Here is a 26748-nt window from a genome sequence, read left to right on the forward strand (position 1 = left end):
CCCCGTTCACGCTCATGAGCCGCATTCCAAGGTACAACAGGAAGTTGGCCGGAACCCGAGGTGAGGGACAGCCGCGCCCGGGACGTCCGTCCGTCTCATGCCAACGACCAGCACACATGCTCACTCACTCCTTCATTTCCCTTTTAACGTCCCTGGGAGGCGACGCGCTGAGCCACCTTCATCCCCGACGCTGGTGACTCTGTCTTTCCCTGGCTGTGACCTGACGAGAGATTTACGGACGGGATCGCTCTTTCCAAAGAACCAACTTTGAGACTCCACGTCTCTTGACAAGCACCAAAGCCGGGAGCCCACACGTCCTCCACTGGGCGCCTGGACACAGGAGCAGCGGTGCCTGGGGACAGGGAACACGGCTCAGTCACAGGAAGGACTGAGCCCTGAGGCACGCAGCCCTGGACCGGCCCTATTGAGGCCGTGCTGTTTGGTTCCACCGCCCCAGGGAGCGTCCTTAAGAGACAAACCACAGTGATGGACCGGGCAGGGGTCTGGGCCCAGGAGGGAGGGGATCTGCGACCCGGAAGCCTCGGGAGGCTGGAAGGTGCTGTATCCTGACGGCAGAGGGAACTGCACACTCACACGTGTCTCAAAGTTCTTGCAAGCGAGTGTCAAGCACAGGCCATTTCGCTGCACCTTAGCTCCCAGGAGAAATTCTGAAAGAGCGGAAGGACGCGGTTGACCGACACTGACTGGGAGAAGCTGCAGGGGCTGCACTCCTGTCCCTCTGTTCAACGCGAGAGCAGGAGGGTGGCCGGGGACGGAAGTTCCTTGAGAAGACGCAGTAACTCCGAACACACACCGGGGAACACAGATCAGCGTACAGGAAGCCAAAGCTGCCAGGACCCCAGGAGGGACGGCCATCCTCGGTGGGGCTTCAGAGGACACGGCATGGGGACCAGTGAGGCTGCGGGGACCGGGCCCGCTGCCATCCCCAGACGCCACGGCCCTTCCCCATGCCAGGCCGTGCTGTCGGCCAGGAAATCAGGCTCAAGAGCTGAGAAGGACTGTGTCCCCTGACCTGCATATCACCTCTCAGAGGCGCTTGACCAGGGGGTCTGGAGGCCTCTGGCCTCTGCTGGGCCTGCTGGCGCCCACGGTGGGGCCCTCTCACTCCTGCTTCTCGCGCTGCTCTGAACAAGGACCTGGGGTGAGGGCGCCTGAAATCAGTTTCCAGGCACGTGGCCCCAGAACCCAGCTTGAAGCCCTCCTCTCCGCGAGGCCTTGGGTGACCCCTCGCTGTCCTTCTTGCAGGAAACCCCCCAGTGTCTGACGCCTGCCTTTCGGCCCCTTGCCAGAACGGGGGCACCTGCGTGGATGCAGATGAGGGCTACGTGTGCGAGTGCCCGGAAGGCTTCATGGGCCTCCACTGCAGGGAGAGTGAGTGCAGACCGGGCCGCCGGGCGGCGGGGAGCACGTGCAGACACCCGGGAGTCGGGGAGGGGGCGACGGCAGGGGGCCCTGCCTCCCGGCCCCCCGACATCGGCAGCTCCTCCCCCTCCTCTGTGGCAGGAACCCCCCAAGACTGTGAGTGCCGCAACGGAGGCCGGTGCCTGGGGACCAACACCACCCTGTGCCAGTGTCCCCCAGGCTTCTTCGGGCTCCTCTGCGAATTTGGTAGGTGCCCAGGGCTGGGGCAGGGGCCTTCCTGCCCACGCGTGAATGTGGCTTGGGCCAGGGCCGGATCCCCACGGCAAGACCCAGGAGGGGGGCCGGCCGCAAGAGCGCCTGAACCTGGTCACCCTGGCGGGGTCCCCAGGCTCAGGCTGCTCGGTCCTTCTCAAGGACACGCGGTCCCGCCCACCACGCGAGGCCGTGAGACAGGCTTCCCTTCCCTGCAGAAGTCACGGCCACGCCCTGCAACGTGAACACACAGTGCCCCGACGGGGGCTACTGCATGGAGTACGGGGGGAGCTACCTCTGCGTCTGCCACACCGACCACAACGTCAGCCACGGTGAGGGGGGGGTGGGCTCGAGCCTGCCCGGCAGCCGGGGCAGGGCGTCTGGCGGGGAAAGCAGTGGGTGTGGCCGGAGGAGGCCGGCGACTGGACCCGGGGGTGGGCGGCCTGGCCATGCGCCCCTCCCTCAGTCGGCCGGCGGCTGGCCGGACGCGAGCATCACGCGGTGCCTCCCCAAGCCTCGGGCTCAGCGGCGGGAGCGTCCCCCGCGCCTGCCGAGCACCTGCAGGAGGACCTTCAGCCCGCCTCCCGTTGGCGCACAGGGGACTGGTGCTCGGGGGCCGGGGGGGGGGGGCGCGGTACCAAGACCCTCACGACCGCAGCTCAGTCCAGCCTCTGGACGAGGGAAAAGCCAACAAGAACTTGCGGGGGGCCCGAGAGCCCGGCGTGAGGAACCAAGACCCGGGCCGCGGGCACGCGGGAAGGCCCCGGCTCCCCGAAGGACGTCGGCTGACCACCCTCTGCCCTCGCAGCACTGCCGTCCCCCTGCGACTCGGACCCCTGCTTCAACGGAGGCTCCTGTGACGCCCACGACGACTCCTACACGTGCGAGTGCCCGCGGGGCTTCCACGGCAGGCACTGCGAGAAAGGTGGGCACGCAGCTCTCGCAGGGGGCTGGCCTGGGCCACTGGTCCTCCCTGTAGGCGTCCCTTCCTGCTCCGCATTCCTCCAAGCGGGTTCAGAACCACTGGGTTTTTTAATGTTTTAGGACTCTGTTAAATGTAACACAACCGTGGGCACCGTCGGCGTTTTTTACACGTAGCCGCTTAGAGTGCGAACACGCCCGTGTAAATACACGGCAAGCGTCACGGCCTCACCCTCCCCCAGCCAGGCCTGTCCCTCCGTGCAGTGTGAGGCCGGGCCTGTCCCTTCCGTGCACTACGGAGCAATGCTCAGGACCCTTTTCAGCACCCAGGCTTCCCCTGGGTCTGAGCCCAGAGTGCTGGCCGCCAGACCCCGCACAGCCACGCCCAGCCCTCCCGCTGCCCTCCCTTGTCCAGAGAGCTGAACGCTGGAGCTTTACCCAGAAGCTGCTGTGGCCCCCACGCTGGCCCCGAGGGCAGGTCCTGGTGCTCTGACCTGGAGCCGCGCGGCTGCCCCCGGCCCTGCAGAGGAGGGCCTTTCCAGCGAGACGCCCCCTCTGCCGGCTTCCCTGCCTGTGCTGCCAAGGTCCTCCATCCTCAGCAAAGGCGTCCAGGGAGGGACACAAATGGGACACGGGTGGACAGCCAGCCTGCGCGGCCCCGCAAGGCGTGCGGGAGAAAAGGCTGCTCCTGCCTCGCTCCCCCAAGAACGTGGAGGAGGCTGGACGTGCCCGGCAGGGCGTGACGCCTCAAGGTCAGAGGACGGCAGGCCACTTGCCCCACACTTTGAGCATGTGACACCCCCCAGCTCAGGAGGGGCCCAGGGAGGGACCCCCATGCCACCCGGGACAGAAAACAGGCACGTGAGAACCGCACTGCCGCAGGGCTCCTCTGCCTCAGATGTCAGTCCCCACCACGCGGAGGCGGGTGCGGCGCTGCCCGAGCTGCCGGGGGCAGCTCCCTGCTGTTCTCCTGGGGCAGGGAGAGAGGACGGGTGTGCAGAGGGCCCGGAGGCTGGGTGGGGGTCCCCAGACCCCGAGTCTCACTGCAACCTGCACCGGGCTGGCCTGGCCCCTGCTGCAGCTGCGATCAGCAGTTCGGCTGAGCAGCAGGCCTGGGCGCAGAGCGGGGGCAGGGAGGACGGAGACGGCTCGAGGGGGCGTCAGGGGCGCTCAACCCTGTATGTCTCTCTCTGCCCTGCATTCAGCCCGGCCGCGCCTGTGCAGCTCAGGGCCCTGTAAGAACGGCGGCACGTGCAAGGAGGCGGGCGGCGAGTACCACTGCACCTGCCCCTACCGCTTCACCGGGAGGCACTGCGAGATCGGTGCGCACCGCCCCAGCCCAGCCGGGGTCGGCCCGCGGAGAATCGGGGGCCAGGGCCAGATGGAGCGCTCGGCTCTCACTGTGCAGCTGTTTGTCAGAGCATCCCCACAGGGCCCCCGGCTCCAGGATGCCGAGAACGGGGAGGGATCAGGGGTGGTGGGTGCATGACCTCCGACCCTGCCCGACGGGTGCCTTCTCCTTCCAGGGAAGCCAGACTCATGCGCCTCTGGCCCCTGTCACAACGGTGGCACCTGCTTCCACTACATCGGCAAATACAAGTGTGACTGTCCCCCAGGCTTCTCCGGGCGGCACTGCGAGATAGGTAAGGCGGGGCCGGCGGGCAAGAGGACAGGTCTCCAGGGCAGCGATAGCCCCGACCATGGAGGGGCGGGAGGCGAGCTGGGTCAAGAGGCCAGATGCTTCTGTGCAGCCCAGAGGCCTCCGGGGAGGCCACGGTGATGGGCGACGTGACCCTGTGCCCTTGCAGCCCCCTCCCCCTGCTTCCGGAGCCCGTGTATGAATGGGGGTACCTGCGAGGACCTGGGCACAGATTTCTCCTGCCACTGCCAAGCAGGGTACACGGGACGCCGGTGCCAGGCAGGTGAGAGGGCAGGGGTCAGGGCGGGACGCGGGATGTCTTCCAGTCCCTAAGGGCAGAGCAGGCCCAGCCTGGGCGGAGGGCGGCGGGCAGAGGGAGGGAGCAAAGGAGACCTCTGAGAAGTCCTTCCCAGGGACAGGCTGCGTGGGGACAGGCCCCGGGCCCTGCAGCCCGGCGGGGCCGAGGGCAGAGCAGGGGAGGGGGGGCAGCGCAGGCAGGCGCCCACAGCGTGGGACAGGGCTGCCGTGTCCTTGCAGAGGTGGACTGCGGGGCCCCCGAGGAGGTGAAACACGCCACCCTGCGCTTCAACGGCACCCGGGTGGGCTCGGTGGCCGTGTACTCGTGTGACCGCGGCTACAGCCTCAGTGCCTCCAACCGCGTCCGGGTCTGCCAGCCACAGGGCGTCTGGAGCGAGCCTCCCCAGTGCCACGGTGACCTGGGGGCCCTCGGGGGGTGGGGGAGGGGAGGGCGCAGGGGCTGCAGCGCTGAGCCGGCCCGACCCACCTCCCTTTGGTCTCTCGATGCAAAGTGAGGCCAAAACCCCGGTGAGGGTGGTGGCGCCCAGTCCCAGCTCCACTCTGGCCCCGTCTCTGAGGGCTTCCCTGACCTCAGAGCATCCCAGAGCTCGGGTCCCACACCCACGTGCCACCTGCAGGGAAGCTGCTGAGGCCAGGAGGCCGCCCACAGGCAGAGCCCTAAAGAGGCAGATCAGGGTTCAGGACTCGTCTTGGCTCCCAGTCCACCCTGAGCTGTGCAGTCAGACCCTGCATTTGAACAAGGCACCCACAAACCCCCACGGCCATGTGTGGGGTGCCGCTCTGGAGAGCATCACCTCCAGGGCCCCCCCACATGTCTGGAGGCAAGGCCACCCTTGACCGGCGCCCCTGGAGACAGGGTGCCACTGACGCAACTGCAGGCGTGTTGCACCAAGCCAAAGCATTCCAAACCCTGTTCATCAGAAAATCCGTGGGACCATCAGGCATTTTTCGTGAAACCAAGAATTTTAAACAAAGTAGCTTGGGGACAGTGACAGCACCCAGAGCTGGGTGGGGCACGTGACTCCTTACTGCCTCCCAAGTGCCCTGCAAAGCCCAGGTGGACCTGGGCCACCCTACCAGGTGGAGAATTCCGGGAGACAGGTGGGGACCTAGCACCCTCCTGTACTCCTGTCCCTCCAAGTCCCCAGGGCTGGTGGTGACGGTCTGGGGGGGCCACCCTGCAGCCACTTCACCTCCACATGTCATTGGGGAGAAGTGAGCATCTGGAACCTGAGCCCTTAGGCCGAGGTAGCAAGACCCTCACCCCCGGGAAGCACAGTCTCCTCACGAACAGCGAAGCCCAGACAACACGCACTATTGGGAGCACGCGTGCAGAGGAGAAATGAGAGTTTCCAACGAGCACGACAGACATACAAAATGAAACGTGGCACTGGCCATAAAAACCTGGTCAGCCGAGAATTTTAAGGAAAGCAGAAGTGGAGTTCCCGTCGTGGTGCAGTGGTTAACGAATCCGACTAGGAACCATGAGGTTGTGGGTTCGGTCCCTGGCCTTGCTCAGTGGGTTAACGATCCGGCGTTGCCGTGAGCTGTGGTGTAGGTCGCAGACGTGGCTCGGATCCCACGTTGCTGTGGCTCTGGCGTAGGCTGGTGGCTACGGCTCCAATTCAACCCCTAGCCTGGGAACCTCCATATGCTGCGGGTGCGGCCCAAGAAAATGGCAAAAAGCCAAAAAAAAAAAAAAAGGAAAGCAGAAGTAAGAGGGTTGAAAACCTCTAACAGCGGAAATAACACACACGCTCACAGATGGATCGGACAAAGAGCCAGCTGACGAGCTAAGGTCAGTGTGAGGCGCTGCACCAGACGGAAGCCGGGAAAATGCTCCAGTGGCAGGAAGTGTGGGCCCAGGAGGGAGCAGAAGTGCTGAGGCCGCGGGGACTGGGGTCGGAGAGCGGGGCGGCGTGTGTTTGGGCCCCTGCGGCGCTCAATTCCCAGGGTTACTGACGAATGGCCAGAGGCCGAGAGGGCCTGCAGAACATCAAGCAGGGGAAGAGAGAAGCATGAGGTGCATCATTTAAAAATTTAAGAATATCAGCGACAAACAGGGAAAAAAAGTCCTTAAAACATTCAGACCATGGGGAGTTCCCGTCGTGGCGCAGTGGTTAACGAATCCGACTAGGAACCATGAGGTTGTGGGTTCGATCCCTGGCCTCGCTCAGTGGGTTAAGGACCCGGCGTTGCCGTGAGCTGTGGTGTAGGTCGCAGACGCGGCTCGGGTCCTGCGTTGCTGTGGCTCTGGCGTAGGCCGGTGGCTACAGCTCCGATTGGACCCCTAGCCTGGGAAGCTCCATGTGCCTCGGGAGCGGCCCAAGAAAAGGCAAAAAGAAAAAAAAGAACATTCAGACCGAGAAAGGAACAAGGATCCACAAAGGAACAAGAACCACAGTCAGATGACACCAGACCGCTCAGCAGCGGCCTCGGAGCAATATAATAAACAGTAACTTGTTAAAACACAGAGGTCACCCATCGGCTAGGATGGAGACGGTTACAAAACACCAGCCCTCTCACTTGACCTCAAGGAGGACCCACAACGTCACACCTTTTAGCCTATCGGAAAGCCGAGGATACAAAGACATTTTCCTGCAGAGAAAAACCAAGCCCACACCACGCTACGGGCAGATCCGACCAAACTGCCAAGAAACAGGCAGTTGCAGCATAGGACAGGCTCTTGTTCAGAGGGCAAGCGCCAGCCTGCTCTGCGGAGCCAGCGTAAGCGTGAGACCGACTCCAGAAAGGCAGAGCCGGAGAAAGCAAAAGTGTGGGTCCATGAAACCCATGACACAGACGCAAAAATCTGAGTCTCTAAAGACTGTATACACGGCTGTCCAGTTGGGGTGTTGCAAAAAGGTTGATGTTAGGAAAATCTGCGCCATTAACCCGCTGAAGGAGAAAAATGATGTAAGAATCTCAACGAAGGGATAGTCAGCATTTGATCAAATTCTTTAGTCAAATAAAGATCAAACAAGTACTTCCTTATCCAGATAAAATAACACGACGACACTGCGCCCTAGTACTGTGTGGTGTCAAATAATCTGGGATTTACTGGAGGGAAAGCTTAGACGAGAGAAACAGCAGAGCCCAAGCCCCCCGTGAAGCCCACAGGGCACAGCTGGGCTGGACGCAGTTATGCCCCGCGTACTCAGCGAGGAAGGCGGGCACAGGTCATGCCAGGAGGGCTGTGCTTGGACGAGCCTCCTGACCTCCACACACGGGGGAGGATCTGGAATCCCAAAGCTGTTCTCCTGTTGGACTGACTCAGACAGAGGAGGCAGGAAAGGAGCTTCTGAGCAGTTGGACCGTATCTTCCTCAGCCTAGAACAGACATTGTCCTAAATAGAGAAACATCCCCCTTAAAATCAGCAACAAGATGGAGTTCCCGCTGTGGCACGGTGGGTTAAGAATCGGATGGCAGTGGCTCGGGGCGCTGTAGAGGCATGGGTACGACCCCTCGCTCAGCTCAAGTGGGCTCAAGGATCCGGAGTTGCTGCAGCTCCAGCGTAGGTCACAGCTGCGGCTCACACTCAACTCCTGGCCCGGGAACTTCCACACACCATGGGTGCAGCCATAAGTTTTTTTAAAAAATTAGGACTACGACAAGGATGGCTATGATCACTAAGTCTCGTCAATATTACATTGGCAGTACTAGCCCACGCAGTAAAGAGAGAAAAAGAAATTAAAGTTATGAAGATGCTAAAGGAGGAAGTACACATGTCAGTATTTGCAGCTGATAAGGTCGTGTCTTTAATCTGCAGGAAAAACTGTGGAAAATGACTGGAAATGTGATATGTTCAGTGGATATAGGTTATTACAACAAAATTCATTGCATTCTTATAGACCAGTAACAAAAAAATTAGAAATGTAATTATAAAAAAGACATATGCAGAGAAAATCAATGAAGCCAAAAGCAGACTCCTTGAAAAGGCCAATGCAAATAGTAAACCTGAAAGCTAGGCTGACGAGGGACAGCGAGGAAAATCAGCAGTATCAGCTGCAAGAGGAGACACCACGAAAGCACCCCAGCATCGAAGGGACAGGGAGCTGCTGCGAACTCCTTGAGGCCAGTACATCCCGCAACGTAGAGAAAAGGTCGAACACTACCTAGAAAGACACAAAGTACCACAACTGACACAGGAGTAAACAGGAAATATGAATAGCCGCATAGTTATTAAATAAGTCTCATCTGCGATTAAAAATTCTCCCACCAAGAAAACGGCAGGGCCGGACTGCTTCAGTGATGAGTTCTCTCAAACCGTTAAGCGAGGAGTAACACTCTGTAGTGGGCCATTCGAGAAAATACAGGCGCAAGGGACACTCATCAACGCATTTTACTAGACGATGCTGCCTCTGTGCCGAACCTAGACACGCTACACCGCACTCCGAATGGGTTAAAGACTTAAATGGTTTTTTAAACTACACAGTTTTGAGTAGAAAATTCAGGTAAATATCTTTTTTTTTTTTGTCTTTTTGCCTTTTCTAGGGCCACTCTTGCGGCACATGGAAGTTCCCAGGCTAGGGGTCGAATCGGAGCTGTAGCCGCCAGTCTACGCCAGAGCCACAGCAATGCGGGATCCGAGCCGCCTCTGTGACCTACACCTCAGCTCACGGCAACGCCGGATCCTTAACCCACTGAGCGAGGCCAGGGATCGAACCCGCAACCTCATGGTCCCTAGTCGGATTCGTTAACCACTGCGCCACGACGGCAACTCCCACATCTTTTTGACTTACCGTAAGGAAAGATTCCTTAGGCCACACAAAGCACTAACTATAAAAGGGGGAGAAAATGGACCAATCGGCTATCTAAAAATTAAATTCATCGGCCTTAAGACAGTCAGCTAGAACTGGGAGATTACATATGTAATACATATAATCATATAAATAAAATCAACCCTCTGGGAAAACAGGCAAATGCATGAACAGGCATTTCATACGGCCAGTGAACATGAGCAGAACGTTTCTCTTCATCGGTGGTCAGCAAAATGCAAATCAAAGCGCAATAAGATACATCCGGTTGGCAAAACTTTGGAACTTCAAAAGACCATATGTTAGAATGGGGATCAGCAGGATTTTTTATAAATTACTGGAGGAAGCGGAAATTGGTATAAGCTCTTGGAAGGCAATTTGGTAATTTGCCTGTCAGGTTGACCACTCGTATAAACGGCACCCTAGCAATTCTACTTCTAGGTAGGTGTAGGGAAAACTCACACATCTACACCAGGAGATGTGAAAGACGCAGAAGCATTTTTTTTTTTTTTTTGCAAGAGCAAGAAGTCTAGAACCAACCCAAGTACCTACCAAGCAGGAAAGGATAAAGTGTGATGTAATCAGACTGAGGAATATTATACAGCAGTGAAAACTGCAGCCTGCAACAGCATGGAGATATCTCATTAATACAGTGTTGAGTGAGAGAAGAGTGCTATGCCACCATATCCTAAGATCACAAATGGCCAAAACAAAACCACATATCGTCTGAGGTGGTCATAAAAAGCTTAAGACGAGTACAAGGCGGTATGGCGAGGCGACGGTGCAGAAAACCAGGTCACAGGAGTGGGACGGCACATGAGCCAGTCAACATTCTAGCTCCCAGGGTGGGGGCTGGCCCCAGGTGTCCTTAAGTCATTACCATTTATTTACTTAATTATATGCTAAGCATTAAGCTTTTCTAAACTGAACATCAGTGATTCAGGAGCACAATTTCCAGGTTAAGGACTCAACCCCAAACGTGTCGGTTTCACGTGATTGTCATCTAATGAACTGGCAAGCTAGGGCCTGTCCACCCAAGAGCCCCTGGACCTAGGAGCACCCCCAGTGGCTTCCTAGACACCAGCCCAGCCCGAGGCCCCAGGCCTCAGCCCCTCTCGTCTCCGAGGCTCCCTGCTCCAGCAGCAGGGGTGCTGGGGAATTCTGCCCGCTCCTCACATCAGAGCTCATCGGTGTCCTTGGTCTGCAAGCGGCCCCCTAACAACAGCACTGCTTTGTTCCTGCGGCACCGGGCCCGCCTCTCCCCAGAAATCGACGAGTGCCGATCCCAGCCGTGCCTGCATGGGGGCTCCTGCCAGGACCGCGTCGCTGGGTACCTGTGCGTCTGCCGCCCAGGCCACGAGGGCGCCCACTGTGAGCTGGGTAAGACAGGTCCTGGCCCTCACTGGCCCTGGGCCGGGGGTACTGGCGGCCCCCGGCCGTGCTCACTTGCTCCAGCCGCCCTTCCTGGGGCAGGTCTCTGGTTGGGCACTGCCTGCTCTCAGGCCCCTGCCCACGCCCATGTCCAAGGACAGTCGTTTATAAGCCGGTCTGTCTCCACCCCCCCTGGGGACCGAGCTCAGCTGAGAAAGCGCTCTCCTGCCTCCTGCAGACTTGGCCTTGAGGGCAGAGGAGGTGGGGTGCAGGGAGGGAAGATCGGCCCCCAGTGCTGTGGCCAGAGGCAGGGGAGAGTCCCTGCTCCCCCTCGGGCCTGTGTAGGGCTCCAAGCCCTGAAACAGACACACTGCAGGGGTGGGAGGGGAGAACCAGGCCCAGGACGGCCAGGCGGGGCGAGAAGCCTGGGCAGTTAAGGGGCCGGCAGTGAGGGGCTGGTGTGGCGCCAGCAAACCTGGCGGGGGTGGCCATGCAGCCTCGTGTCCGTCTCTGCAGAGACAGACGCATGCCGGGTGCAGCCCTGCAGAAACGGAGGCTCCTGCAGGGGTCTCCGAGGGGCCTTCGTCTGCCAGTGCCCCCCAGGCTTCACAGGAGTCCGCTGCGAGACAGGTAGGCGCTGGAGCTGGGGATCCCTGCGCCAGGCCCTCACCCGCACTCTGGTGCCAGGACTCGAGGAGCAGGGGGGTGGGCGGCCCGGAGGGGCGGGACCCAGGACGGGAGGGGAGCGGGGCCCCGGGGCTGGGGGGGGGGCCTTTCCCAGCCGCTCGGCCCACCCGCTCTCCTGCCTTCCCTCCCTGCTGTCCTCTCCTCCCCCCCCAGACGCCCCCCCGCCGCTCTGGCCGACCCTCTGGGTGTTCTCCAGAGGTGGATGCCTGTCACCCCAGCCCCTGCCAGCACGGCGGCCGCTGCGAGAACGACGGGGGCGCCTACCTGTGTGTCTGTCCGGAGGGCTTCTTCGGCTACCACTGTGAGACAGGTGCGGCGCCCCCTCCCTCCTCCAAGGCCCCCTCTGGGCGCCCCACCTCTCCCCGAGGAAACGCCATCCGGACGCGTGTCCACCTGGCTCCTGTCCAGCTGCATGGCCCCACTGTCCCTCACGAGCCAGGCTCACGGTGGCCCCAGGGTCCCGGCACTCACCGCTGCCCACATCTGGAATTCTGTCCCGTCCATCTGCGGGAGGCCCTCCTCAGAGGGCAGGTGAAGGCTGAAAGTTCCGTCCTGGACAAGGCCTTCCCTGACCACTGGTCTGCAGGGGGACCCCCACTGCGTCCCAGCACCATTGTTCTCCCTTAGAGCCCTTCCCCCCCCCCCCTTTTTTTTTTTTTTTGGTCTTTTTAGGGCTGCACCCACGGGACATGGAGGTTCCCAGGCTAGGGGTCCAGTCGGAGCTGTGGCCACTGGCATACACCACAGCCACAGCAACGCAGGATCCAAGCCTCATCTGTGACCTACACCACAGCTCACGGCCATGCCAGATCCTCCACCCACTGAGCAAGGCCAGGGATCAAACCCGCGTCCTCATAAACACTAGTCGGATTCATTTCCGCTGAGCCACGACGGGAACTCCCTAGAGCCCTTTCTGACCTCCAGGACTGCCTGGCCACTACTTCTCCAACCTGCCTGCATGGCCCCCTCCCAGCGTAGGCCTATCCCTGGGGTGACGGTGGCCTAACCAGTGCTGTTCCGGTGTGCCCGCTCGAAGCCAGGTCTGGCAGGCGCCACTCAGATACGCAGGCGGACAGGGCTGTGGGCACAGGAACAAGCGCCGTGTGGACTGCACGTGGCAGAGACCTCACTGCACGGGGCCAGGGTCGGGGGAGGCACCTGCGGGCCCTGGCCTGGGGCCCTGGGCTCCCCTCCCCCAGAGGGCCACACCTGCACCCACAGCCCCAGTACAGAGGGAGGCCGTGGAGGGGCCAGTGTTCTCAGCTGCCCAGCTGCCAGCTGCGCCCCAGGAGAGGTCATCCCAGGTCACCACCTACCTGGGCACCTGGGCTCGGGGGTGGGGCGGGGTTAGCAGGACGGCCCGGTTCAGAGTCAGAGGCCTTATCTGCTCAGCCTCTCCGTGGGGCCTCTGGCAAGCCTCCCCCTCCCCCCCGAGCATCTCTCGCACATATCCCCATCCCCGAAGCACCACCTGCAATGCCACCCACCTCCACCCCACAAATACACCCACACGGGAATGGCCGGGTGTCAGGCCAGGGCCGGGTGGGAGAGGGGTCCTAGCGACACGCTGGCCCTCACTGCTGCTTCCCTCCCTCCCAGTGAGTGACCCCTGCTTCTCCAGCCCCTGTGGGGGCCGCGGCTACTGCCTGGCCAGCAATGGGTCCCACAGCTGCACTTGTAAAGTGGGCTTCACGGGCAAGGACTGTGCCAAAGGTGAGGCGGCAAGGGGCCAGCATGAGGTGGGGGGGGGGCCTCCCCGCCCCCTAAGGGCCGAGCCTAGGCAGCGGCTCACCGGGCTCTGCCTGAGACACCGGGAGGGGCACACGAGCCCGCAGGTGGCATCAATGCAGTCTCGTGCGCACGTGGGAGACCCTCCAGGGGCCACCGGCCAGATGCCAGGGGCAGGAGTCCAGGGCGGGCTCCCTGCCTGCAGGCGCCCACCTGTGCCCCGGGTAGCCAGGCCTGAGAGCCAAGGGGCCAGACACCTGCCTGGGGGCCGGGGCATCACGGCCGACAGCTGACCACCCCGCCTTGTTCTTGACTGAAACCCTGAAGAGCTCTTCCCACCAACGGCCCTCAAGGTGGAGCGAGTGGAGGAGAGCGGGCTGTCCATCTCCTGGCGCCCCCCCGACGGCCAGGCTGCCAGGCAGATGCTCGACGGCTACGCGGTCACCTATGCCTCTTCCGACGGCTCCTACCGCCGCACGGACGTCGTGGACCGGAGCCGCTCCTCGCACCAGCTCCGGGCCCTGGCGGCTGGCAAGGCCTACAACATCTCCGTCTTCTCGGTCAAGCGCAACGCCAACAACAAGAACGATATCAGCCGGCCCGCGGTGCTGCTAGCCCGCACGCGTGAGTGCCCCCCGCCCTGAGGGCAAGCCAGCTGGTGGGGGACCCACAAGCCTGTCCCAGAGGCGCCGGCTCCGTGGCTGGAGACACTGGCACGTCTCCTGGCCCCGGCCCGGGACAGACGGAGACAGAGCAGGCAGCGGGCAGGGGTGAGGCCGGGAGGGCGCGGCGGGGGGCTCCCTGGGAGGGTGCCTGGGCCAGCCGGGGGTCAGGCATCCAGGGGGAGCCCTCAGGGTTGGGGGGAGGAGCGGGCCTCCCGAGCTTGGCGTCAGGAAGAAGTGCTCGCAAGGCTGCTGCGGCTGGGTCTGCCAGCAGAGGCATCTGGAAGGAAGACGGGCTCCCTGGGCCTCAGTGGGGTCCCCTCCAGGAGACCAGAGTCGGGGGAGGACCACCCACTGTCCGCCAGACTGGGGCGCTGCACCCAGAAGCCGTGGGTCTCCCCTCAGCTTCCTCGGCTTGGGGTTCGGCCTCCCTAAGGCCACGGAGGATTGTCCTGGCGTCTGTCCTGGCGGGCCCCAGGACCGCCAGGCGGAGCCGTCACTGTCAGTGCCACTAAACAGCCAGTCAGAGGGTCAGGCGGGCCCCCAGCAGTCTGAAGGGGCTGAGCAGCCCCTCTGCAGCTCTCCGTGCTCCGGCCCGAGTTCCCTCTGGGCCGGAGGACACACTCGGCAAGCCCCGTGTGCTCAGCACCTCGCCAGGCCACCTCTGGGACCCCCGCACCCTTCCCGAGCCTCCCCTCTTGTCTGGGTCCCCACCCTCCCCCGTGGGCGAGGGGGCGCCGCACACGCTGCTCACCCATTGTCCCCAGGACCCCGCCCTGTCGAGGGCCTTGAGGTCACCAACGTGACGGCCAGTGCCATCTCGGTGCAGTGGGCCCTGCACAGGATCCGCCACGCCACTGTCAGCAGCGTCCGCGTGTCCATCCGCCACCCCGAGGCCCAGGAGGAGCAGTCCACAGACGTGGACAGGAGCGCGGACAAGTTCACATTCGGGTAGGAGCGCGTCGGCCTTGCTTCTCCCCCCGCCCAGCCCGCAGGGGCAGCCCCGGGCCTCACGCCCACCCTGCCTCCTCGTGGGGCCTCCAGACACGTGTTTTAAGGAGCCCCGGGGGTTTTCTGGTGGCCTAGAGGTTGAAGGAGCCAGTGTTGTCACGGCCGTGGCACGGGTTCGACCCCTGGCCCAGGAACTTCCACATGCCCTGGGCAGGGCCAAAACGCCACACTAAGAAAGAGCCTGGAAAGAGCAGGGACACCTCAAACCCTGAGGACAGCACCTCGTGCACAGACGACCAGAGGGACAGGCCACCCGGAAGCCAGCCCAGTCCTTCAGACCCCTGGACGGGCACCTTGGGGCCGCCTTATGTTCTTACCTTGCTCAAGTAACATGTGCAAACCCTGAAGTAGGCCAACGATCTTCTTACACTGAAGTGTTACAAGCTACATAACAAAACTACAAAATAAATAAATTCAAATGCGTACCAGTCATTCAGAATGGCTGGTGCTGGAATCAAACACTTGAGCAGCCCCATGCGAGCCTCAGACACACAGCCAGGGCCCGGATCAGGCGGGCGGAGCTGGAAGGCGGGGGGAAGGACGGCTGCGGGCAGCTTCCCGGGCAGGGCCCCCATCACACTCGAGAGGGCAGACTCCGGCCGGCTCAGTGGGAACAGCTCGGCCACATCCAGCCTGGAGCAGCCACCAGCCCGGCCGTGGGGAGGGGGCTCCGGAAGGAAGGCCGGGCCTGGCAGGTCCGCCACCCCTGCACCCTCTGAACCACCCACACCTTGGCACATTTCTGGTTTGCAGACATACCAAGACAATTTTTCCCACACGTTTGTTCGTTCTGTCCAGCCAGACGTCTGTCTGTGCTGGAGGCAAGACTCCACTTTGTCTTGTTTTTTTGTTTGTTTGTTTGTTTGTTTGCTGGGAACCCGCAGCATATGGAGGGCCCCAGGCTAGGGGTCAAATTGGAGCTACAGCCACCGACCTCCACCACGGCCACAGCAACAGGGAATCCGAACTGTGTCTGCAACCTACACCACAGCTCTTGGCAACGCTGGATCCTTAACCCACGGAGCGAGGCCAGGGATCGAACCTGCGTCCTCCTGGATGCTAGTTGGGTTCGTTTCCACTGCACCATGATGGGAACGCCTCCACTTAGTCTTTAAGCGTTTCTGTGATTCTTTCTGATTTACATCCTTCCCACTTCCCAAGAATGGCAGGACAGAAACCCCGACGCAGTCCACAGGACCCTTGGTACGTGTGCCAGGGTCCCCAGGACCACCTCCGGGGTCACTCGGGGGACCCCCAGGACTCAGCAGAGGCCATGCTCACAGATGGACTCAGGACAGATAATGGATACAAAGTGGTATCAGGAGAAGGAAGAGGCGCGTGGGGACCAGGCGGGGACCAGGCCCCTCCGGCCCAGGGCAGGCTTAGCTCCCCGCCACCCGCCGTGACGCCCTTGGAGACGCTGCGCCCAGGGCTTGTACTGGGGACGGGTGGTGGGCCCCTGTGCCTGGTGAAGATTCCAGACTCCCAGGAGGAAGTGGTGCCTGGCACGAGCCTCACTGGGCACAGACTCTTAGGGGCAGCGAGGCCCCCTCGTCCACGAGGCTGCTGGGACCCTCCCGGCGGCTTGCAGCCCTGGGCCAGCCTCACAATGGCCCTATCCTGGCCTCTCCTGTTTGAACACCGGGCCCTGACCACGCTGCAGCCATCGGGCAGGCCCCTCACGACGCTGAACCGAGCCCAGAGGCAACTCCCCGCTAAGGAGCACACGGGCGGGCATCAGGACACGAATCCGGCCTCCGTGGGGACCGCCTGGCCACCAGCAGCGGGGTGGCTCACAGCATCACACGCCTGTTCCTCTCTCCCCGCCCCCCTCACTGCAGGGCCCTGCTGCCAGGAAGGAGGTATGCCATCTGGGCGACGGCCCTCACGGGGCTGGGGGTGCAGGAGCGTCCCACCGAGAGCCTGGCCTCGGCCCCGCTGCACGTGTGGACCCGTAAGTAGAGCAGCGAGGGCTCAGCTCACACGGGTGCCCCCCCCCCGCCCCCCGCTGCCACCGCCCTGGAAGCTGAGGCCCCTCCCGTGGCTGAGGCAACGGAAACCCATGCCCTGAATGGTGGTGTGCCCATGGGCGCCTGGGAGGGCGGCTGCAGGGCTGGGCGGGTCCTCCTGCCAGGGACGGCCTTCCCAGGCAGCCTCTGGGGGGGGGGGGGCTGTCCTACCAGGCGGGGGCCACGGAGCAAGGGCGGCAGGCGCAGGAGGCAGGATGCCCCACTCCACACTGACCAGCTCCACACCGTCGCAGGGGAGGAGACCCAGCCCTCGCCACCCTCCCCCCACGACGTGGGCTGTCCAGGCTTGGGAGGTGGGGGCAGGTAGCTGGGTGAGGAGGGCAGGTTTGGGCAGGGCCAACCTTGGGGGGCAGACGGTCAGCACAACTCACACAGGGGCTCTGACCCTGCATGCTGAGTCCCCAGCCCAGGCCCTGCCTGTCCAGCCCACCCCTCACCTACATCCCAGGAGAAGGTGTGGAGGCCAGGCTCAGAGGGTGGCACGTGCCAGCAGGAGGGATGAGCAGGTGGGGGCCTCACCGGGGGGCTGGCCGAGGTGCGGCTGCAGGTCCTGGGCAGCCACAGGTGCTCCTCCACGCCAACCCTCGGGACCGAAGAGCTGTGTGCGACACGGTCCGGCTTCGGCAGCCTGTGTCAGGGCTTTAAACTGCATCCCGGGCAGCAGGCCCCGTCAGCCCCTTGGCTTCCCTCCCCACTCCACGTCCTGTCCAGGGCCTCTGCCGCCAGCCAACCTGACCGCCGCCCGAGTCACGGCCACCTCTGCCCATGTGGTCTGGGACGCCCCCGCTCCGGGCGCCTCGCTGGAGGCGTATGTCATCAATGTGACCTCCAGCCAGAGCACCAAGAGCCGCTCCGTCCCCAACGGGAGGCTGGTGTCCTACACGGTGCGGGACCTGCTGCCCGGACGGCGGTACCAGCTCTCAGTGACAGCCGTGCAGAGCACCGAGGGCGGCCCGCTGCACAGCGAGCCCGCGCACCTGTACATCATCACCTGTGAGTGCAGCCTCTGCCCGGAGACGGCCCCTCCTGCCAGACCCCAGGACCCTCCCCTGGCCGGGGCCACATGCTCGGGGCCACAGACAGACAGCCGGAAGCAGGAGGCGTGCACATGGGAAAACGGGGGCGGGGCGGGGGAGTCCCTGGACAGCTGGTGCCGGGCCGGCGAGCCAGCAATTTGGAAAAGCGGGCATCGCGTGCCTCACCCCCACAGACCCAGGCAGGCCCCTGAGGGCAGACCCGAGAGGCTGGCAGCGTGGAGGCGCCCCTGGGCAGCGGCCCTGCAGCCAGGCCTGACCCCTGAGGAGCCTCTGGACAGCAGTGGGTGCGGGCGGGTAGGGCAGACAGCCAGGAAGGAACGCAGAGCAGCCGGGCGGAGGGTGGGAGCAGCTCAGGAGCGCAGAGGCGCAGGTGGCCTCCATGAGGCCATGGCTCTGCTCCCAGCGCACAGGAGGCCCGCGGGTCCCACTGGGGTCCTGCCCACCCCACTTACACAGTAAAGCGGACGGGAAGGTGGCTTGTCTGGATGGGTGCTGCGGGGGGGGGGGGTGCAAAGAGAGACCAAAGCGTGGCTCCCTCCCCTCAACCCACCTGCCTGCCCTGGGGCACAAGCAACCTGCCCTGAGACTGAGACCCAGCCCAGCTCCAGGCACCTGCCCCGCTTCTGCGAGCCGGGTTGGGGAGGAGGGGCTCACTGGGGGAGGAGGGCGCCTGGTCCCGGCAGGGGACACGGTTGGCTAATGAGGCCCCGCGGAGGAGCCGCGCCCTCACTCCTGGGAGGGTTTGTGGCCTGGGCCTCAGCCCAGGTGAGTCTGGACCTGGTGGAGAACCTGGGCCTGGGTGGGGGCTGGGACTTGTCTGGACGATGCCAGACAGCAGCAGTGCCCGCATCACAGCAGAAAGGCTTGGGGCTCTGGTGGGGGGGGGGCACATGCCCCTCTGCGCCCACCTCTGAGAGCCCCAAACCAGCCCTGTGCGGCCCCCGGGCCTCCCACCGCCCACAGCCCCAAGGGACGGTGCCGACAGACGCTGGCACCGGGAAGGACTGCCCCCGCGGGTGCTCAGAAACCGGCCACCCCCCGCACGCCTGCCGGAGCTGCGCCTGCTCAACGACCACGGTGCCCTCGACACACCGACCCAGGCCCCCAGGTGCAGGCCTCAGCCGCCAGCCCCCCAGCCCCTGGGCACAGAGCCCACCCGGTGACCTGTGGTGTCCCCCTTGCAGGTTCTCGGAGCTTGTGGACGGCAGAGGACGAGTGAGCGCCAAGTGGGGCGGCTCACCTGGCAAACGGGTCACTGTGAGATCACGTGAGTGCCAACCCCGGGGGTCTCACTGCCACCCCATGCCCTGTCATCAGCAGGACAAGGACAGTACCCAACACCATCCCTATTGGGGGGGGCCCGGGCTCTGGGGCCAGGAGGCCTCCCACCCCACTGCAAGGGCTGAAGGGACAGGCTGCCAGCACCGCGTGCAGGAGACAAAAATAAACCTGCTGGGGGCAGGTCCCTTGGCTGGTGGCTCAGGGGGCGTGTGGTCCGTGGACCAGCAGCACCAGCCTCTGGCGGGCTCTCGAAGGACCAAGAGCAGGGTCTGCCTGAGGGCAGATGTGGGGGTGGCCTTGTAGCACCGCCCCCCCAGAAGCAGGGGTCAGAGGGAGAGGGGAGCAGGATCTGCCAGGAGACCCGCGCACCAGTCAGCGGCTTGACATGAGGCCCGTGGGAGGCAGGTCACCTTCACCCAGCAGCTGTGGTGCGGCTGGCAGGAGGACAAGGGCTGGGCACTGCCTGGAGAAAAGCCCATCTTACTGGAGGTGGCACCAAGACCCCCGACCCCACCAGGCCAGGCCCTGCCGAAGCCACCTCTACTGCCTGGGGAGAAAAGCCGCTCAAGAAGGCGGCCCAGGGACAGTCCCGGGCGCACGGCGGCGGGCGTCTGGGCGTTGAGCCTCCTGGTCTCTCCCAGAACCCACCGCGCTGGTGCAGCTTGAGAGCGCAGAGGAGGCCCCCACGCAGGCCAGCCTGGCCTTCCAGCTCCCAGACCGCAGCGGTGACAAGGACACGGATGGTAAGTCGGCAGGAGTGGACTTTCAGGGCTGGCTGCCCTTAGGGCCTTGAGGACCCCAGGTGAGGAGCGGGCTGCCCACAGCGAGGAAGGGCCCCGCGCCCGCCTGGGCCAGCAGAGCGCCCAGCCCGCACCCCCCCAGTGCGCTGGCGGGAACTGGTCTGGGGGGCGGCAACGCCCTAGTAATCAGGGTCTCCCTGGGAGAGCCTGGCCCACACAGCCCCCACCCCATCCCCAGAGGAGTGCGCAGAGCAGGCTGCAGGGATCTGTGGAGGACCGCCCCTGGGGGCTCCGGCTGGAGCGGAGGTGCCAACCAGCCTTGGCAAGCAGGGCGGGCACGGCCCTGCTGCCACTCGGGTTACACGGGACCTGGACTGTCCCGCTGCTGAGAGGCACGGCTGGCGCATCCCCACGGGGCCGGCGGTAGGGCATCTCCCACTGGACGGCGCCCGCAAGCCATGTTCCCTCTGCAGACTCAGGCCCTCACTCTGCCCTCCTCCGCCTAAGCCTCGGAGCCACTTGCCCCTGCAGACAGTTTTAGGAGCCACCAGCCCCCGGGCTCACCCATTAGCCAGCCCCAAAGCAGGCAGGGCAGTCCGTCAAGGCTGAGTGGGCACCCGGCACGCAGCGGACCAGGCCGGAGGGGGTTTGCTCCGCGGCCCGCGGTCAGCTCGCCCTCACCGCGTGCGGCTGAAGCTGCCGTCAGCCCGGGTCAGCAGAGGGTCAGGCTTGCGGGTCGGACCCAGTCGGAACACCACCTCTAGCTGACGTGCGGGCACTGAGGACGGCAGGCAGCCCTGACGGCACTGCCCCCTGCAGTGTCTGCTGACCTGCGAGTGAGGAGATTTCGGGCGGTAAAGGGACGCAAGCTCTCTAAGGGCCCCAGGGGCCCAGAATGAATCATGCCCTTCGGGCCCCGACGCGATCGCCCCACGCCGGCCCTTTCCGAGTCAGGTGGTCAGCCAGCTCCTGCCAACACAGCGGCCTTTCCTCTGGGACCCGCCCCGAACGGGAACAGGGCACCTTCGCCCCGGGGGGTGGGCGACGGGGAGGGGCGGTTTCACGGCCCACGCGGAGGCCTGAGCAGCCGCGGGGCTCCCCGCCGAGGGAGCGCCTCGGGTCTCGGCCCGGAACCCCGCAGTCACGCGGCTGTGGCTTCTTCCTCGAGGCCGAGCACGCAGTCTGTCGGTGACCCATCTCCCGGCGCGCGTGCGAGTGGAAATGCCGGCCTGCGACCCGCGAAGGTCCAAATGACAAGGGACGGCCACAGTGTCTTCTAGGTGGTTTACACTCCGAGCAGGGGGCAGGGGACGCAGTCCACGCCCAGTCTCTCGGGAACCCGATCTTGCCAGGGTTCTGGATGCTGCCGACAGGAAAGGTGTGCAGAGCACCTGCTGGGATCTGACTGGTCTCTCGAGGGCTGACACGTCAGCGTCTCTCCCCTGTCCCGATGCCTGGCTCCCTCGAGCCTGCACCAGCAGCTTTAGCGACCGCCTCTTTGGCAAGGCTCGCTGTCCCTCGGGGCCAGTCCTCTCGCTGACCGGCAGAGCCGCGGCTGTTCTCGGCTCTATTTCCGTAAAAGTTTACGGTCGGCTTGAACGTTCCACCTGACACGGCCAGACGGGGCCCTAGGTGCCTGAAAATGCGCTCGCTGGCCCTCATGTTGGAAGGACAACGGGCTGGATGTAAAGCCTGAGGTTCAAAGTCCTCTCCAGCTCGGTTCTCCAAACCTCTGTCCAATGTCCCAGCTGCGGGTACCACTGTCACCACGGGGGGCCGACCCCGTTCCTCCTCCTTGTACGACAACCTGCTCCCCCGGGAAGCTGCCAGGCTTTTCTTTCTCAAGGAAAGGAGGGTCCGCACCAAGCCCCAGGCACCCGGCGAGCAGTGAGCCCTCCTGAGGTGTCACTTCCGCACCAAGCCACCCTCCAGGTCAGGGCCACCCCTTCGAGTGCCCAGGAGACACTCACACAAGGTTCCAGACTGTCCCTCGGAGGAAACACTGAAGCTGTCACACTCCTCTCTTCTCCCGACCTCCCCGCCGCAGGGGGGCGTCTGGACTAGTCCAGCTGCATCCACCTGGACACCTACCCAAGGGGTCTGGGGACAGAACCGAAACCTCTTCACTCTCTAATTTCTCCTTCCTACAGGAGGCATCCGTCCTCACCCACGCCTGGCGCGGCCCCAGCCCTGTCCACGCGCGCAGCCTCCTCTGGGCCTTGACTCAGTGTGTCTGGGGGGGGGGGGGCGTGGGGGGCGTGGGGGGGCGGGGTCGGGGGGTGATAAGCCTGGGACTGTTCTGTAGGCTGAGGCTACCTCTGGGGGAACCCCCAGTGCCCCACGTAACTGCAGGCTTAGGCCCAGCTGCCCAGGCGGCCCCACGTCCACCCCATCTCTGCAGCCCAGTGTCCCCGTACAGAGCGTGAGGGTCACTAGCGGGTTCCCGGTGCTATGAGGATGCCGTCAACAGGTCTCCACGGTATCGAAAATTCATGTGGAACCGGAAGCGACCTGGAATCACAAATCAATCCTAAGAAAGGAGGGATACTCACGCCCCCGTCAGAGCTATAACCACGGAGCAACGTAATCAAGTCAGCGCCGTTCGCTGGACAGGGAGACAGACATCGATGCACCAGCCTTGTGAGTCCAGACATAAAGCTCCACGCCTGTGGCCAAGCGACTTCCACAAGGCGCCGAGGCCACTCGAGGGAGGAAAGGCATCTTTTCCACAGACGGTGCTGGACAACTGGACAGCCACACGCAAAGGGACGCAGCTGGACCCCTACCTCACACCAGCCGCGAAGTTAATTAAAAATGCATCAAAAACCTAAATGTAAGAGCTGAAACTATAAAGTTCTTAGAAGGAAACACAGGAGTATTTCTGCTTTACCTTGGATTTGGCAAAGACACCAAAAGCATAAGCAGTAAAAGGGAAAAAAAAAAAAAAAACTGGACTTCTTCAAAACTGAAAGCTTTCTATGCTTCAAAAGATATCATCAAGCGGAGCTCCCGTTGTGGCTCAGCAGGTTAAGACCCTGACATAGCGTCCGTGAGGATGCAGGTTCGATTCCTGGCCTCGCTCGGTGGGTGAAGGATCCGGGGAGCTGTGGTGTAGGTCGCAGACCTGCAGCTGCAGCTCCGATTCGACCCCTAGCCTGGGAACTTTCATGTGCCATGGGTGCAGCCCTAAAAAGGCCAAAAAAAGAAAGAGAAAGAATTATGTGAATGCCACCACGACTTTCAGCGTAAATAGATACGAAGTCAGAGAAGTTAGGCAAAGCCTGTTTTTCTTCCTAGCTGTCCAGTTGAACGGGAAGTGCTGGTATGAAATCACAATGTGTTTACACTGATTGACCAATTTTGCTTTTTAGGCCGCACCCGCGGCACAGGCAGGTTCCCAGTCCAGGGTCAAATGGGGGCTGCAGCTGCCGGCCGAACTGCAGCCACAGCCACTCGGGTTCCAAGCCGTGTCTGTGACCTACACCACAGCTCACGGCAGCACCAGATCCTCAGCCCACTGAGCGAGGCCAGGGATCGAACCCGCATCCTCACGGATGCTAGTCAGGTTCGCTGCGCTGCGCCACAACAGGAACTCCCGTTTCGTTTTACTGTTAACATCTAATTGCCTAGTTCTGTCTACTGAAAAGGCCTGCAGCACCGACACCTCAGTCACCCGGGCTGTGGGCTCCGGCACCATCTGCCACTGCAAAGAACCAGGTGGCTGTGGAGACGGCGGATTCCGAGATCGAGGCAGCGAAAGCTAAGCCCAGGACACTTGTACAAGCAAAGCAAAGGAGCTTTTGCAAAAACAGGATCGTGCCTGAAGGGCACAGGAGCCAGCCTGGAAGGGCTCCCACTGCCCAGAGATGGACGAACTCGAGTGTGAGCACGAGGAAAACTCATGGCGGCGACAGATGGAAACCCGCCGAGTGTGTCAAAGTCCACGAGGTCGCAGCGACGCTTAAAAGCAAAGAACGCAGCACAGCAGCCGAGCTCGCGCGTGGCGCGCGCGGGGCGACAAAGCCAGGAGGGGAGCGCGGGCCGGCCCTGCCGTGGGGCTGCTGCGGGGTGACCGCTGGGAGCTGAAGGCGAGCAGGCCTCCAGAGGGGCGGCCCAGCTCTGGAAAGACGGCAGAGTGACAGGCTGAGTTAGATCCGACCCTGGCGAGGTGACGGCTCTGGGACCAGCACCAGGGGCAGGGCCGACGAGAACTTTCCTCTGGATTCATCAGGCCACCAGCACAGAACCAGTGGTCAGTCCTCACGTCATGAAACCAGAGGTCACAGGCCCCTGGAGTGGCCGGGGGTACAGGCCCGCCACCTGTGGAGCAGCCAGAGCCAAGCGGACCACTGGCACCTGAGCCCTGCCAAGCCCGTCTCTCCACGTGGGGCGGGGAGCGGGTCACTGCCCCGAGAAAGCCCTAAGTCAGGTCCAGAATTCGACCGGACAAAAGGCCTCATTTCTCGACAGGCCCAGAGAGGAAGCCGATTAAACTCACAGATTAAGAGAGACTTGAGGTACATTAAACTGAGGCAGGGTGGCTCTAGGAATCTGAACTCGATGGCACCAGCTGTAAACGGCATTTTAAAGACGACCGGGCAGTCCGTACACCAACCGTGGTCTCTGGTGACATCCAGAAACTGCCGCCAATTTTGTGATAACAGCACTGTGCTTACACGAGTAACTCTGAAGTCTTCACCAACTAGACACCTGCGGACACATTTTCAGGTGAAACAGCTTCTGTGAACTGCTTTGAAACTTGCAACTAGAGGACGAAGGGCAGAAGGAAAGATGGAAACGGATTAAACAAGACCAACACAATCGCAATAACCATGGAAGCTGCGTGGAAGATTCTTTTAAAGCCCACAGCCCCCTTCAGTCCCTCAGGACAGACAAAGAAACCAGGACGCTGGAAGCCAGAGGGGGGAGGAGAGCGAGCAGGTGTATCGGAGAGGACACCAGCCATGGAGGGACCAGGAGGCCTGGGGGGACAGACAGGGGACAGTGGCCATGGAGGGACCAGGAGGCCAGACAGAGGGGCAGACAGGGGCAGCGGCCTGCCGGTCGGCCTCCACCAGGAGGCTGCGGAGGAAGGTCGGGGAGAGGCGGGACTGGACATGGGGGGAGACGGGCCTCCCAGTGCTGGAAGCGTGGGAACGCACCATTCTTACTCACTGGGGTTTCTCAGTATCTTAGGTGAAAATGAAAATGGCTGTCCGGCAAAGCTAAGAACAGACAAACGACAGGCATTCCCTGGCAGCGCAGGGGACCCGGCGTTGTCACGGCTGTGGTGTGGGCTCGAGCCCTGGCCTGCAGTGTGGGGAGGATGCTGGCGGGAGGCAGATGCCAGCCAGCTCAGTCCTGCCCTGAGGGCCACCTGCCTGGGGCCGGGACCTAGGGACACATGGGTGGCCCTGGAAGATGAGGACCCTCGAGGGTTGGCGTCCGCGGTCCAAGTGGAAGAATCCCGGTGTGGGGGGCAAAGTCAGCAGAAACGCGGGGCCGGGCACGGTCTGGGGCAGAGCGGGGGCCTCTCCTGGGGGCCAGCAGGGCGCGGCCACACCCCAGCTGTGAGCCGGGGCTCCTCTGCCTGTGATGCCGCACTCTGCCCGCCCGCCCTGGAGGTGAGCAGGGCGGGCAGGGTCTGCTGAAGCCTCTGCTCCGACACCTGAAGCAGGACCACCCCTAGGGCCCCGTGTTGGGGACAGCAGGAGGCAGCAGCATGGCAATGCTCACAGGCCCTCCTGTGGACCCCGGGCACTGACGGCCCCTGCCCTTTCACAGGCGCCCCTGGCAACTGTTCAGAAAACCCCTGTCAGAACGGAGGCACCTGCGTGCCCGGCGTGGATGCCCACAGCTGTGACTGCAGCCCCGGGTTCAAAGGCAGACGCTGCGAGCTTGGTAAGTTAGAGGCTGTGGCTGGGACCTGGCTCCAGACACCTGCTGCAGCTGCTGTGAGGGGACTGCCGGGCCGGGGCAGGTCCGCCACAAGGACCTCCAGGAATGAGGTTCCAGGACAGGGAGGGTGGCTGGCAGGCAGCAAGCCACCAGGCCTCCCACCCCAAAGGTGCTGCCCAGATGACTGGGGCGGGGGGGGGGGTCTGGGGACAGTCACAGGGACCCAGAACGACAGCTACTCCACAGGGGGAGGTGGTGGGAGGGCCGAGGGCCCCCAGCCTCTCCAGACGAGGATGAGGGGTGGGCGGTGGAGAGCAGTTCCTGGGCCGGCCGCACAGCTGAGCCCCTTCAGGCCCCGGCCCGCGGCGACCCCGAGGGGAAGCAGCCTGCAGGCTCCGGGACCCTGGTTCGGAGCAGCCGCGGGGTCTCTGGGCAGCCAAGGGAAGAGCACCCAGCCTGGGCTCCTCCAGCGGCAGCCCTGGCCCTGTGTGCCCGCAGCCTGCAGAAAGGTGCCCCAGCCCTGCACGCGGCTCTTCTCTGAGACGAAGGCCTTTCCAGTCTGGGAAGGAGGCATCTGCCACCACGTGTAAGTCCCTTTCCTCTGCTCTCGCCATGTTTCCCGCATGTTCCCGACCTTCCTGGGAGGCTCTCACGTGTTGTCGCGAGCCCGAGGGCCGGCGGGCAGCCCAGAAGGGCCTTGCTTTACCACCTGCTTCCTCGAGCCACCACCTCGGAAACTGAGGCGGAGGGAGCAGGGCCACACTGCAGCTTCCCCTGCTCGGCCGTCTCTGTGCCAGTACCACGCTGTTTGAATTACGGTCATCTTGTAGCATAGTCTTGTCTGGAAGGATTGTATCTCCAGCTTTGTTCTTTTTCTCAGAATTGTTTTGGCAATTGAGTCTTTTGTGGTTCCACACATTTTAGGATTAGTTGTTCTAGTTCCGTGAAAGATAGGCATTAAATCTGTAGATTGATCTGGCCATTATAATATTAATTTTCCAATCCAAGAGTGCAGAATATGGAGTTCCCATC

At 62.8% G+C, this 26748-nt stretch overlaps 1 protein-coding gene across 3 annotated transcripts in view; it reads left to right on the forward strand.

Annotated features, from left to right (window-relative positions):
- The window catches only part of SNED1 (sushi, nidogen and EGF like domains 1), a 60609-nt gene that overhangs the window by 25582 nt on the left and 8279 nt on the right, over positions 1–26748 (forward strand). For all 3 annotated transcript variants that reach the window (XM_047773987.1, XM_047773988.1, XM_047773989.1), the window contains exons 9-29: positions 1267–1392; positions 1525–1629; positions 1854–1967; positions 2444–2560; positions 3762–3878; positions 4083–4199; positions 4365–4478; positions 4733–4906; positions 10538–10651; positions 11159–11272; positions 11526–11639; positions 12929–13042; positions 13385–13681; positions 14487–14670; positions 16572–16684; positions 17472–17753; positions 18761–18905; positions 18982–19064; positions 19720–19821; positions 25603–25719; positions 26215–26302. In XM_047773987.1, coding sequence (XP_047629943.1) covers positions 1267–1392; positions 1525–1629; positions 1854–1967; positions 2444–2560; positions 3762–3878; positions 4083–4199; positions 4365–4478; positions 4733–4906; positions 10538–10651; positions 11159–11272; positions 11526–11639; positions 12929–13042; positions 13385–13681; positions 14487–14670; positions 16572–16684; positions 17472–17753; positions 18761–18905; positions 18982–19064; positions 19720–19821; positions 25603–25719; positions 26215–26302 — 2851 coding nt within the window. The remainder of the gene's footprint in view (positions 1–1266; positions 1393–1524; positions 1630–1853; positions 1968–2443; positions 2561–3761; positions 3879–4082; positions 4200–4364; positions 4479–4732; positions 4907–10537; positions 10652–11158; positions 11273–11525; positions 11640–12928; positions 13043–13384; positions 13682–14486; positions 14671–16571; positions 16685–17471; positions 17754–18760; positions 18906–18981; positions 19065–19719; positions 19822–25602; positions 25720–26214; positions 26303–26748) is intronic.

Source organism: Phacochoerus africanus, chromosome 3, assembly GCF_016906955.1.
Source record: "Phacochoerus africanus isolate WHEZ1 chromosome 3, ROS_Pafr_v1, whole genome shotgun sequence".
In the NCBI taxonomy this organism is placed as follows: domain Eukaryota; kingdom Metazoa; phylum Chordata; class Mammalia; order Artiodactyla; family Suidae; genus Phacochoerus; species Phacochoerus africanus.